General features: G+C 39.0%; 1 protein-coding gene across 4 annotated transcripts in view; it reads left to right on the top strand.

Annotated features, from left to right (window-relative positions):
* Positions 1–14717, top strand: part of GRM8 (glutamate metabotropic receptor 8) — a 487038-nt gene that overhangs the window by 81917 nt on the left and 390404 nt on the right. For all 4 annotated transcript variants that reach the window (XM_048836888.2, XM_048836886.2, XM_048836885.2 and 1 more), the window contains exon 3: positions 10033–10249. In XM_048836888.2, the coding sequence (XP_048692845.1) occupies positions 10033–10249 (217 nt within the window). The remainder of the gene's footprint in view (positions 1–10032; positions 10250–14717) is intronic.

The following is a 14717-nucleotide window of genomic DNA, read 5'->3' as shown; positions in this document are numbered from 1 at the left end:
CAGCTGTTTGCTTCCCCAGGTATTAATCACTTACTTTGGATTCATTAATAAACAAAGGTGATTTTATTAAGTATAAAAAGTAGGATTTAAGTGGTTTAAGTAATAACAGACAGAACAAAGTAAGTCCCCACGCAAAATAAAGCAAAAACATGCAAGTCTAAGCCTAATACATTAAGAAACTGATTACAGGTAATATCTCACTCTCAGAGATATTCCAATCAGCTTCTTTCACAGACTAGACTCCTTCCTTTTCTGGGCCCAATCCTTTCCCCTGGTACAGTCCTTGTTAGTTCCAGCAGACATCTTAGGTGGAAAACAGGGGTTTTCTCATGACTGGCCACCCCTTTGTCCTGCTCCACCCCCTTTTATGGCTTTGGCACAAGGCCAGAATCTTTTGTCTCTCTGGGTCTCTACCCCTCCTTCTAAATAGAAAAGTACCAGATTTAAGATGGATTTCATAATCAGGTGACATGGTCACATGCCACTGTAAGACTCCTAGTCTCCATTCCGCATCGGCTGACCCACACATACACAGGAAGGTTTTCAAGTAACTATGGCCATTTACAACTGATTGTTTCTGGAGCACCCTTAATGGTCTCCACTTAATATGTTTACATCAGTGATACAAGTTTATATTTTATTCTCTGAACTCCAGACATAGAAATAATACATGCAAACAAGTCAGGTGAACACACTCTGTAGATTATAAGCTTTGTAATGAGACCTTTTGCATAAAGCATATTCCAGTTACATCATATTCACATTCATAAGCATATTTTCATAAAGTGTATGGAGTTCAACGTCATAACATGTATGTTTCAGGATTGGTTGATTTGTTTTGTAGATGCTGCGTCTTACATAGGATTCAAGATTCTGGTATCAAATTATATTCCTTTGTGGTATTCCTTGTGAGTAATTACAAATAATGACTTCTAATGAGTCCCTGACCTACTTCAACCCATTAGAAAAAAACTACTTTCCAAATTTTTAACACTTCACATTGTACAAGATAACCCTCTTGATTATATCCTATTATACCATGTTGGCACAGCGGATGATGAAAACTAACATGCCTTGCCGTAATGTCACTTATTAAACTTTAAAAAAAAGTACTTTCTAGCTAATGGATAAAACTCAGGTGGTGCTAAGTATCTTAATTTCTGCTATCCACAGCCTGCAAAACAATTACCCATGTTAAATTCAGTAAGTTTATCTTAATTTTATTAAGAGCCTGATCTGGCAGACCATTATCTATTTGAGTAAACCTACTGATGTGAGTAAGGATGTGGATGATTGGCCTTATGCATGTAAGGTCTTTTGGGTAGGGACTATGTTTTCACTTTTGTTCTGTGATGTTCCATGGACATCTATAGAAATAATAACACTGTTATCAGCAAACAACCATTAATAGTCTTAATTCTGCTCTGTGCTCATGAATACAGCAGTGTTGCATCTAGAAACTGACACCTGCTCAGGTTCAGGGACACCTGGGTTAGCCATTAGTCAAGACAGCTGGAGGGAGGCCAGGCAAGAGAATAGATAATGAAAAGAAATGTAGTAATGATATACGCTTCCGACCTCAAAAACATATAAGATGTGACAGAGCATGATATACATCTTCATGATGCCTGCACAAGTGATGCCAACAACATGTATACACATGCACACAAATGCCCTGCCCCACCAAACTACCCACGAGCCTTTACTGAATTTTTTGCTGTCACTTATGTCCTGAAACTCATGGGACTAACAGAGCTGTAAGGTGCTATTCAACATGAATAAAGGTGCAAAAATTGGACCATAGAGGAGATGATAAAGGAGGAGGGCAACAGAACAATAAGAAGAGGCTAATGCATAATTAATGGCACTAATAGCAAGGTATGGTACATGAGTGAGGAAAGAGGGATCAGGTCCTTACATGGAAACTCTTCAGGGCAGGAACCTCATTGCCTTCTGTGTACTGTGAGGTACCTAGCACATTAAAACTGTTCTTCTCCCATGGGAGTGTCCAAGTGCAAACTGACAAATTTTATTGGAGTTTCAAAATAAACTGTTATGAATCATATCCTCATTTTTTAGAGAAAAATGTTTTTGTTCTACCGATAAGGAGCAAAGGTTTAATTGCCTGACATTCTGTATTAGCATAAACGTTATTTTTACACAGCAACACTTAAGTGCATAGGGACCTTCCAGAGGACCTGAAAGTAGCTGACCATTAACTACTGATGTAGAAGATATTACTGTTCACAGGAAACAGGGCAGTGTGTATTGCTAACCAGTGGGAATCAGAGTGATTTAGAACCAGCTAATGGCAGCATATAGATTATACTTTTGTACTTCACTTTTCAAATACTAAACTTTATTTTTTCTAACCAAAATGGGTTTTAAACTGCAGTCATTTAGATGCATAAATGGGGCATAACTTTTTTTGCTCTAGCTAATATTGGTAAAATATTTTTCATAGTAAATGTATAACGACTTCTTGAACCAGATGCATTATTGGACACCCAAATTACTTCTGTGGTTGATGGGTATCCTGCCAGTTATGTCACACACCTCAATTTAAATGAACAGCCAATATCTGTACTTCTAAAATGTACGTATAAATGCTCTACCAACAGGGAATCCATCGCTAAAAAATCTTTGGGACAGATTACCTGCTCCCGCTGTAAAACCCATAAAAGGAGACCAGAAGTGTGGACGTGTCTCTTAATGGGAGGAAGGTTTTGTGGTCCCTGGAGTTTGCAGGGGGCCATACTTCTCAACATTACAGATCATAGATGTCTATGGAGCAGGACATGCCAGGCATCCTAGAGGGAAGGCTCTATGTTGATGCTCTGGTCACACTTTTTTCCAGTGGTACTACCACTGACTGCTTCGCTGATCTACCTCAGCCCCATACCTATGGGTGTGTGGAGCCCTAAGAGAGTGGCCTTATCCTGGGCAGGGGACATTACTCCTGACAAAGCTCTCATGTGAGCAAAGAGACTCTTCAGCCCCTTTCAGAAAGATGTAAAAGGGCATCGCAAGTCAAATTTGGCTCCTCTCTAAGTTTCAGACACACTGGCATCTACAAACCCTAAAGCGCATAGAAGAGTGTGTTCTCCTTTCAGCACTGAGAAAGTCAAGGGGAAGAGCCCTGAAAACTGTAGCCCACTGTGGGCTCAGGGACTGCTTTTGTTTTAGATGTTTTGCCTAAGTTTTGTATTTGAAGAATACAACTGTGCCTGGAAAGAGACTTGGTCTGAGAAGGTTGGGGGATCCAACCTGAATGAGAGGTTAGCCTGAAGCCAGACTGGGTAGGCAGCACGGCTACAATCAATTTTTCTTTAATTTCTGTGGAAACTGATTTAAAAACCAAAGCAAACCCCCACCCTTTCAATGTTTACAATTCAAGCAATGGAGCACTGATAATGTTATATTGCGTGAGAAACAAAAGATGACTACACAGCAGTGACACTGGTAAGACTATTTTTCAGGCTGAGTGAAAGGCCCAAACACAACATGAAAAGTAAATCAGGCCAGTACAATTATTTTAGCTTTTAAAAATCAGAAGTGTCATGAGTAACACAGGTAAGGTCTTTCTAAAATACAATTTTTAACCTGACACGAGATCTTTAATGACAGAGGTGAAACGATCATGAAGCAGGTATCAATGGCTATTGGTAGGTGAGTACAGATGGTTTAAAAGCCTGTGTAGGCATTGGTTTTTCATTTTTTTTTCATTCAGTCCCTCTGAGGGTTTTTAGTCTCCTTTTTAAGGAAAGGATCTCAGGGATGTTTATTTTCCGGCCTGTGAAAGCTTTAGTCTCCCTCTAAAAACAGAAGATCCAGAAACTGCTTGTGCTATGCTTTGGGAGCTTTGCTTTACTCCAGGGTGATCCGCTTCAGGAAGAGGGAATGTGTTTGTAGGAATGACGGAATCTTTGGAATCCAGGAGAGTTTAGAGGGACAACCTAGATTATTGCTTTGCTCCAGGGCCAGAGATTGCATTACTAAAGTGTGGGATGGTGTGATGGGGTGTACAAACTTCCCACTGGACAACAAGCTGTTAAGGAACTTCTGTGGGTTCAGCCAGCCCTGCCCTGGCCCACCACACCTGCAAGCCATGCACAGGCTGGAGGAGGAGTTAAAAGGGGAGAAAAACAGCTCATTTGTGGCCAGACCAGGGAAGAGACCACACCTTCATCCCTCAGCTGCTGAGGAAAGCCAGGAGCTTCCCCAACAACTGCCTGAAGGTCTCTCCCTAAAGGAAGGGATGCCCTAATCCTGATACACCCTGAGAGGGAGGCATTCTCCTCTCTATCACTAACTCAGTTTGTTTGTGTTAATTTCCCTTGCTTTTTGTCTATGGACTACCCAGAATGGGCGTGTAGAGATATGTTTGTAGAAGATTATAATTTAGAGATGCTCCCTCATAATGGACAGTATTATGAACATAGGAATTTGGAGATGTGCCCTGGAGGCAGGATTTGGGAACACCACACGGCTGTGTGCAGCAGTTTACTACAGTCTGTTTTATTAGAGTTTTATTCCTTTCCCATTCACTGGTTTGTACTTTAATGAACATCAAGATTGTTACAAGGAGAGACTTGGCCAATGGGAGCTGCGGGGCTGGTGCCTGCAGGGGAGGCAGCATGCAGAGCTGCTTGGCCACGCCTCCAGGCTCTCAAAGCATGCCCATATCCAGCCACGAAAAAGCGAGTCTGAAGGTTTTTGCGGCTCACAGGCTGCTACTGCTGATTTGTTCCTGGGTTTCTAACAGTAGCAACCCCTCTCACAGACCTGATTAAGGACAGGTGCCCCAAGAAGGTGCACTGGTCAAGGCCTGTGAAAAGGCCTTTCAGATGTTGAAAGACCTTTTATGTAAAGAGTCTGTCCTGTTCAGTTCCGTCTCCTCGAGAGTTCATTTTACAAGCTGATGCCTCAGAAGTGGTGAGCCGACCCCTTCACAGATGGGTTAGGATTGCCTTCTTTCCCTGCTACCAAGCTATAGCAGCAAGTGAGATGACCCTGTTGCAGCTGCACAGGGAGACTGGTTTACTACTGTCTGAGTGGGAAGAATGTCCCCTACTGAATCACTAGTAAAACTTACTGCATCTCCAAAATGCTGATTTGAGATCTCTGATCAAAGTAGTAAAACAACACACAACCCTGCTGACCTTGTTTGATCACCGCATGAGATAGTATTAGCACAGATCAAACACTTGAGTCTTGATTATCCATACCAAGTGAATTTAACTCTACTTTACCATGGAAGCTTTTATTCAGTGAAGGCAGACTAAGATGATGATCTGAGGGATGGCAATTTGCAGATGTGACTAATAGCTGGAAGACAGTGACCTCGGCTCTCATCCAGCAAGTGTTCAATATCTAGGCCCTAAGGATCTATTTCACTTCACTGAGGCTTTTGTGCTCACAAAGCTCTTCTGTACAGAAGAGGTGGTAATAATTTTGAAAAGACAAGGCTTTTAATGATTAATGATAGACATAAAACATGAGAAATCACCAACATGAAAATGTTTGACGATGCAAACTTCTATCTAAGCATTTGTACTCCTTAGCAAAATTGTTTTGTTTATTAGTAGGTAGCAAAATGCCAGTTGAAATTGAACTGTTGCCAACAATGTTAGCTATAATAACTATTTTTTAATGTGTCATTGCTGAAATACTGAGGACAGGATGGAAGTCGGCTGCATCAGTGACTATTTTAGCTATGTCAGTGTAACTCCTCATCAACAACTTTTAAGATTCTTGGCTTAAGATTCTGTTTATAGGATCATTCTATCTCAACTCACTTCCCTATATCTGGTAAACTGCTCACAAGTCATCTGTCTTTGCCTGAAAGGATCTAGAGAGATTTCATATGAAAGCTTTGGCTAATACCGTATTTTAAATTGACAAATCTAGTGGGCAAGAACCCATTGAACGTTTGTCCAAGACTTGAACTGAACAGGTGCAGAGGGGAAGGACTTTTAGGAGCAACTTGGACACTTACCCTTAATTCTGTGCTTCTCCAGTGCCATGCAGTTTTCCATACTATTCTTCTCTATCCTGGGCCTCCCTTAGGTTAGTCTGGACCCTATGTTGGGAACACCAGAATAAATCCGTTAGTAACATTCGCTATTCAGTGGTCCCTGGATCAGAAAGTGGTGAATCTTCCTTCAGTGGAGGACACTAGATGTGGATCACCACTTGCCTGAAAATAAATAAAAGGCACTGGTCTTTTGCTTCTGGCACTAAGGAGAGGCTCCTTTTTTCACATGTGTCTTCTTCATCTAATGGGATAAGACCTTTCACTGGTATCTCTGATAGATGCCTGAGGCATTAATGTTGTCCTACCCATGCTGATGTGAGGGTGGCTGGTATTTCCAGGAGGAGTAGGTCAGCATTTTGCAGGATCAAGACCTAAGACCATACATACTAAAACCTGTGGATCTTTCAAAACGGTACACTATAGCTTTAAGCGACAGAGCACTAAGGAATGAACATAGAAATATATGTAGTTAAATAACTTTAAGGCTGTGGCATAAACCAGCCCAAGCTATTAAATTCAATAGGAAGGCTCCCCCATGTGTGTCTCCTTCTTTCAGAGGGCTCAGTTCTGTCACCATTATGCACATTGAATATTACCCCATTCTCCAAGTAAAAGTGGCAGAATCTGACTCACTGTAAATCGGGATGGGGCAGGCAGATGGGGGTGGCGTGCGGGAACTATCCCATCAGTTAGGATGGGAGCATGAATCCTCATGTTAAAAAGTATAGCTTTTGGCAGTTTGTAAAACAGCTGACTTCAGCGTAGTTATGCAGTCATTTATTCATTTTTTTTTCTTAAAAAGCAAAGCAAAAACAAACTATTGCCCCACAATTATTAGGACTGCATATTGTATGAATACAATGTTGATATTATTACATGTATTTGTGTTTAATTTTAAAGGACAATAAAGGATAAATATACGAAAAAATCCCCATAGGTCTCTTTCAAAACACTACTTGTAACTAGGGTAAAAATCTGTATCTATAGTGTAGATACAGACCATATTTAGGAAGTTTTGAAAATATATATTACTGAATTGATAGACCATAACAACTCCTTTGCATAGGAAGCATTGTGCTTTGTCATGTAAAAATGTTGTAGGGATATGTAAAATATGGTTTATTAAATCTACAGTCCATAACCAGAGTTGTTACAATTAAAGTATAAATTCTTAGTTCATGGTTTATTGATCCAGTGCATTCTAACAACTTGCCTGCATGCTAAACATTCTTTTGAATTTTGTTGAAAAAGAGTTAGTGTGTCTTTTTAGCTACTTTTTTTCTCTTTTAACATCCCCCAAACCTCAGACCTCTTAATTCTGTATTTGAAAGCACCTGAGCTGTCTAGCCACATTCATGGATTTCCTGCATACAAAAGTTCAGGTTATAAGAAACAAAGAGTTTGTTTCCTTCTGAAAATAAGAGTGTGAAGCTACACATTTAATTATTTCATCCTGGTAACTTCAAAATACCAAAATAGGCTTTTATTAAGGAAAATCTACAATATAGTCCTGGATAGAGATTATGAACTTTTGGGGAGAAGAAAATTGAATAATAGCTTTGTTCAGGGGCTCCGTCCTGAGAGGTCAATAGAAAAAGAAACAGGGGAGACATCTAATGATTCAGGAAAAGAGTTCTAAGAGTGTTTTATTTAAGTGTTCTTGACTTTTAGGCTGTTCTTTGTCTCATGGCTAAGTGGCTAGAGTAAGCATAGTTCTCCCTTGCCGTTGAGCTGTCATAGTTACTTACATCTGTGTAAAGTTGGCACTAAAACACTGCCAAATCAAAATGGTGGCATTTTACACCCACTTTGCACCATTGTAAATGGGTACGCACGATGTAAAACAGTGGAGAATCAAGCTCATTAAGTATATCTGTTGGTGCAACACTGCACTGTACTCTTCTGTGTCAGACAATGAGCATGGGGCCCATTTCAATGCTTATTAAAATCCATAGAAAGATTTCTGTTGACTTCAGCCAATGTTGGTTCAGGTTCTTCGTGGCCAAAGTATATTCATTTCAGTTCATTATTCATGTATGTTTTCTTTACAGTCTCATAATTTTCTTAGTCTAGCCCCCTTTTCTAAAATAAATTCTATTAGGTGTTGGAAAATGGTTGGTGGTTCTGGCTTTTCCAGTGGCTCAATCAGGGATGCACAAAGCATACCTCTGTTGTCTGGGCTGAAACCTCATGTCACTGCATGACACCATCAGCTCCCAAACAAACATGTTGTTAGGATTTGACACTTGCCTTATATCTGAAGGGAAACCAGAACTGAGGAAATTAATGGCAATAAGTGGTATGGGTCCTACTCCTAGGATTTGTAACAACAAAGTCATCGCTAGGTTAAAATTACCAGCGGTTACTAATGTTGGTGCTATGATGAATACCACTGAGTAACTGTTCACTGAAGAAGCCTCCCCTGAGGATTTGCAAGGTGGCATTCTGAGATCCAACATGAGGAAACCAATGATTAAGGCTGTATTTCCCCTTTTCCTTCCCCCCCTCCCATGGATAAATGTAACTTTTCACAGAGCAAAATGGCAAATATAACAAGCATGTTTACAAGCGGGTATCTACCTATTGCTTTTTAAAGTGCTAGAAATGTTTCAGAATATCCCATGAAGGAATTTGTATTTCCTTTCAGTTGATGGAGCTTTGCATTGTTGACAGTAGCATTTTCTTTGAGAGATCACCCGTATCTTATATTTTTGAGATTATTTTGTCCTTCTGCCCATCTTCTAAATGGCTTTGTTCCCCCTCAGTCAGCTGAAACTAGTAACCTGCCTTTCAGACTAGACCTTAAAAGCAGCAGAGGGAAGGGAAGGCTAACTTAAGTAAGAAGCGATTTAGTAACTTGCTCAAAGTTACAAAAAGCCTCTGACAGAGCTGGGATAAGAAACCAGATTTCCTAAATCCCATTCCTTTTGCCTTAATCATGAAATCATCTTTCCTTCTTGTGCTAATGACACAATATTTCATTGGGCCTCAGACAATAATTTTGGGGTAATTAGCTGGTATTCCACATTCCCCACTCAAAGTATTTTCTGGTAACTTTCATGACTAGTTGGTGAATATTTCAAGTGTATCCCATCACCACTGTTTTCAAATCATACTCATTATAAAATATCAAAAACATTAATTATCATTTTTTCATCAAAGAAATATTTATGCAACAGAATTGACAATAAACGTTACCTCTAGACAATAACTTCTTAACCTTCCCAAACTTTACTTAGTTCAGCAAGCAAAGTTATGACTGAACCCTTTCTAGATGCATAAAAGCAAGGTTTCTTTAAATATTTTAACTAGTCCTCAGAAATAGCATAACCATATTGCTTTGCACTTATTGAAAATCTCTTCTGCTCTCTGCATGCAAAATAATTCTGATAACAGGCTGTATAAAGTCACTAAGGCCCTATTTTTTCCTATATCTATTTCCTAAAAGCTAATATCTTTTTTTAAAAGATCTTCATGCATAACCCAATTACTTAGGCTTTGTATTCTTGTGTGATGCTATGAATGATGCCGTGTTAAATCATGAAAAATCAAAACAAAACGTGAACAAGACAAACCTTATGAAATAGGGAAAATAATCTAACATTTATAGTTGGAAGAAATTTAACATTTAAACATTAAGCTCCTCAAAGATGTGACCTTTTTTCTTGATTTGTGAATTGTACAAGTCCTCCTTTCTTCCTTCACTTTTGCATCAGTTCTTAATATGGCTGGAATGGGGAAAAATGTTGTTCTGGTGTGTCATCAGGAGTCATGACTCATGACATCTGGGGAACAGCAGAATTCATTATTCACTGGGGAAAAAAAACTTTAATGAAAATGAAACTTAACTGACATTTTACAATATCTGAAATGGTTTCTGATTAGTTGCTTTAATTATGACAAGATATTCAGATCTGTGCTGCTCCTGTGCATAATCTATTTTAAACTGAAAATTATTTTAGATTGGCTTGAATTACTTGTCATTTTGTTTGCAGATACCTCAAGTCAGCTATGCATCTACAGCTCCAGAATTAAGTGATAACACCAGGTATGACTTTTTCTCTCGAGTGGTTCCACCTGACTCATATCAAGCCCAAGCCATGGTCGATATTGTGACAGCACTTGGATGGAACTACGTGTCAACACTGGCTTCAGAGGGAAACTATGGAGAGAGTGGTGTAGAAGCATTTACTCAGATCTCGAGGGAAATTGGTAAGCGTACATTTATCAGATTTTGTATTTATAGCTGACAGGTTACAAAGTCTGAGCATCCTGAAACACTGTCTGGTCTATGTGGGATAATTAGAGCTCCTACAGATGCATGACCTAGACTGTATTCTTGAGAGAAGTGGAGAATATTATGAATGATTTTGCTGTTCATGGGTTTGTCAAGGTGACACTTTGGGGCTTATTTAGGAAGGAGAGCTCCTGACAAAGGCAAGAAATACAAAAAGATCACCCACTTTGAAAAGGAGACGCTCTTTGACAAATTAGAGACTCTACAGGTTTGATAAATGGCTATAATATGGTCATTTTAGATTGAAACTTATGTTAGCAAATTGTCATCCTTTTTTAAAAAATGGCAGCTGGACTCTAGCCAGAGAGGTTATGATCGAGTTGTTTTTAGAAAATCCTAATCTTGTGACCCCAAAGTCCTGGCAAATCTTTCTCACTGTTGTTCATGGAGTTTTTAATCTTGCTGCTCTAAAAATTCTATAAAGTACAAAGACATACCCTGGTTGTTTTTATTTCAGCATGAAATGTGTTATATAAACATTGGCATATGATGAGGAGTATTTTTAAGGTCTGTTTCATCTTTCCTCAGTGCAGTAGTTATTTCTGGCCTGCAAAATTGGCTGTTTTTCAGGAGCAATGGATTTTAGACTCCATGGAGGGGAGTAATAGGTGGTATGAAGGAGAGAGTAGTAGATGTCTGGTATTGATATTTCACCAACTAAACCAATGTTAACTAACACAGATAACACCCCTTCTGTACAAAAACCTCAAACAGCTTTGCTATTCCTCCCCATATGGCGTGGATTAATTTATTGGGCTTGTAGCATGCCTTGAAGCTCAACAAACTCTGACTTTGTCAGGACAAATTCGTGGTGGGACGGGGAGAAGAGAATTCTAGAGCAGGAGTTCCAGCCTGTCCCCAACTTCCACATACAGATTTAGAGACCATCAGCTTGAATTTCCCAGCTGTCTAGATAAGGCACAGAGGGAGAGGCATCTCCTAGCTACCCAGGGCTCAAACCATAGAGGGCCTTATGGATCAACAACCTGAAATGTGTTGGATCTATACAGTATATAATGATCCATGTGAGAACCATCAGTAAGTAACTACACCACTTTCATTGAGTATACTCTGAAGTTTCCAAGTGGTCTTCATATGTCAACCCAAATAAAGTACCTTCCAATTATTTGATCAGGAGGGGACCAAGGCATGGTTGACTTTGGTGACGTCGGCTTTCAAAAGACAACACTGCAATTTTCACACGAAGCACTAATATTAGAACATTCTTTGCCAGTGATGCAATGTGGATTTCCATTAGCACCTGAAAATGCGGCAGGATCCCCACATGAGAGAACCTTTGCATCTCATAATCACTTAATACATCCTATTGGAAAGAATAGTACAGAGTGACTCAGGCTGTATTGTGTATCTGCCAGGGACCACAGGCGCATTAACAGCAACTCTCTCTGTCAGTGGTTTCAAAGGGAGTTGCTAGATCTAAGTGAAACAGTATGGGTGTTTTACCTACATCCCGTGTGTGTGTATTAGATAGAAGTGCAGTCTCCCTGCCATGTACTAGTATAAAACTAGTTTGAAAGGAAATTCATTGACTCTCTGGATCGACAGAATAACTTTCTCAGTCTTCCTTTACATGACTTTATATTTGTCCATCCCAAGTATAGCTCTACCACCACAGAGGCCAACAAATCATTCCTAGTTCAGGATATCTTGTTTGCAGAGTATACAGAAATCTCTTGCTGATAAACATTTGTCTCTATAACCAAGTGAAGATTCATCAGGTTGTTTACCACCTAGTACAGTTCTGTTGATCAAGACTTCATAGATGCTGTGATGGAGAAGAAATCATTCTTGGTTTCCAACATAACCACAGCACAAGAGTTCAAAAATTCTTTGTCAAAATCTATTCAATTTGGAATATAAATACTGCCTAGAGCTAGTCAAAAAATGTCCCATGGAACATTTTTCTGTGAGAAAATGCTGATTGGACAAAATCTAAACATTTCATGAAAATGTATTGATTTTTGTCCAAATTTTCAATGGGAAATCATGGAAATGTTTTGTTTTGATAAGCTGGACACATGTTGTTATGTTATAATTTATAAAATTCAAAATGATAAAGTTGAAACATTTTGTTTTGGCTTTATGAGCCTGAAATATTTAGATAAGGTCAGTGGAATCTATCAAATATTTCATTTTATGACTAATTACATGATTTTAAAACTTTTAAATATTGGAATTCCCAGAAGATATAAATACCTCTGCCTTGACACCTCTACCTCTCCCACTGACATTGGCTTTTCTCTGTAACCATAGAATCATTTTTGTTTAAAAATGAAAACATAACTGCTCACATAATCACTGGGCTTCAGGACCTTGAGCTATAAGAAAACTACTAAATATGAGACACTCCAGATAATAGTGAAGGTTGGCAACACTATAATAATAATCCTTCTACGGTGACACTCAAAGGCCCGAATTAGAAGTGGGATCCTGCAATAGGGTGGCCTGCAACTTTAAGGGCAGGAGACATTCGACCAGCCAGCACTGTTAAATTAGCCCTGCCCCACCTGTGCAGGATGTGGAATTTAAAAGAAAGAAAGTGCATCAGCTGAGGGCTGTATACAGGTGGATAAAGGATTTCTTAAGTAAAAGAACTATGCAGGTCACAGTAGGGAAATCCAACTCTATACACATTCACAAATGGCACTCCTCTGCAGAATGCTATCAGCCCTACTTCATTCAATGTAAAGATAAATGATTTCCTAAAAAGGATGAGTGCAGAAGTAGGCTTTTCCTTGTTTGCAGATGACTGTGCCGAAGGGACTAAAAACAGAAACCAGGAAATAACTGAAAAGTGAATTAATTAAGCACTTAGGAAAAGTGTGGAATGGGGAAACAGGAGGGCATTTACATTTTCAATAAGCAAAACTAAAGGAATGATATTCAGTAAAATGAAAATTTAAAAAGATTGGAAACTGTTTCTCTATGGACAGCAAATAGGCATAGTTAAAAGCTACAAATTCCTGGGTGTGACGTTTGATAACAAACTAACATGGAAGGATCAAACTGAAAATATTGTAGATAAATGTAATCGTAAACTCGGTCTATTTAACACTGTCTCTGGAATCACCTGAGGCACTGATAAGAAAGCAATGGTAATGCTTTATAGAGCATCAATAAGACCAAACATTGAGCATGGATGCCACATGTTTAGATCAGCATCAAAAATGCACCCAGGAAGCTAGACTCACTCAAAGTCCAGGCATTGCCTCATCACAACATTTGTGTGTGTAATGAAGATAGGAGTTGGTGAAGTGCCTGTTGTGTTAAGAATGAAGTTACTGGACTTCATCTTTTACCCAAAAGGTCACAGGGAAGATGGAAACACTAGACAAATGTATGAAGAATACTGGGAATTCAGTGGACAACATTGGGTGTGGGGGGGACTCCAAAATACTTCACGTGAAGAGAATTAAAGTATAGACAAAGGAACTAAGAGAAAAGAAAGACCTAAAAGAAATGAGCAAATAATGCATTTTCCATGGCTCTCTGGATGTAAAATTGTACCCCCAATATAAATGTGGAACTATATAATGAAATTAAAAGGAGAGCTAAATGTATTAAATTTAGCAAATCTCTCTCTCTATGTAAAATGATACATGGGGCAAACATTGCTAAATATTTACAGATGGGTCTAAAGAGGGGAAAAAACAGGAGAGTGGGGCCAGCATTCTCTGTCCTAACACTTGAAATAAAGGAATCCATAAGAGTATCAAATTTTGTAACCACTAGGGTGGCCAAACTGGCAAGAATAATGCTGGCATTATACTGGATACTAGATGTGTGACCTACCTCAGTTGTCATCTTATCGGATTCACTATCAGGACTAGTGGCTGTGAAAAATTGGATTCCGATAGTAGAAATGGTATTACTAACAGAACTGGCAGAGATGGGTATAAACACTGAAATAGTATGTTGGGATATCAGAAAAAGACATGGCTGAAAAAGTAGCAAAAAATGCTGTAAAAACAAAAAAAATTGACAGAGATTCCTCTAAGTAAACAGGCAACTAAAAATCTAATTAAAATGAACTAAGAGAGGAGTTGCAGGAAGTATGGACAAAAGAAACAAGGGGGAAAAGATGTTATGAAGTATGCCCTAGAATTAAAAATGCTGACATTTTGCAAGCACCTGAGAGAAAGAATGAGACAGCTTTACTCTGAGTACAGTGACTTAAACAGTAACTTGGACTTAATTAACCGATACAATGATGGGATATGTGAGACATACAAGGTCAAAGAAATAGTTGATCACAACCTCTGGGGTTGTAATGAGTGCAATAGCAATAGGGGGATTTTGTATGAGAAACTCAAATACCTAAAAGTGACAAAGTTCACACTAAAATACCTGGTTAATAGCATT

This window comes from Caretta caretta, chromosome 1 (genome assembly GCF_965140235.1).
Source record: "Caretta caretta isolate rCarCar2 chromosome 1, rCarCar1.hap1, whole genome shotgun sequence".
Lineage (NCBI taxonomy): Eukaryota > Metazoa > Chordata > Testudines > Cheloniidae > Caretta > Caretta caretta.
This window is presented reverse-complemented; position numbering and strand designations above follow the sequence as displayed.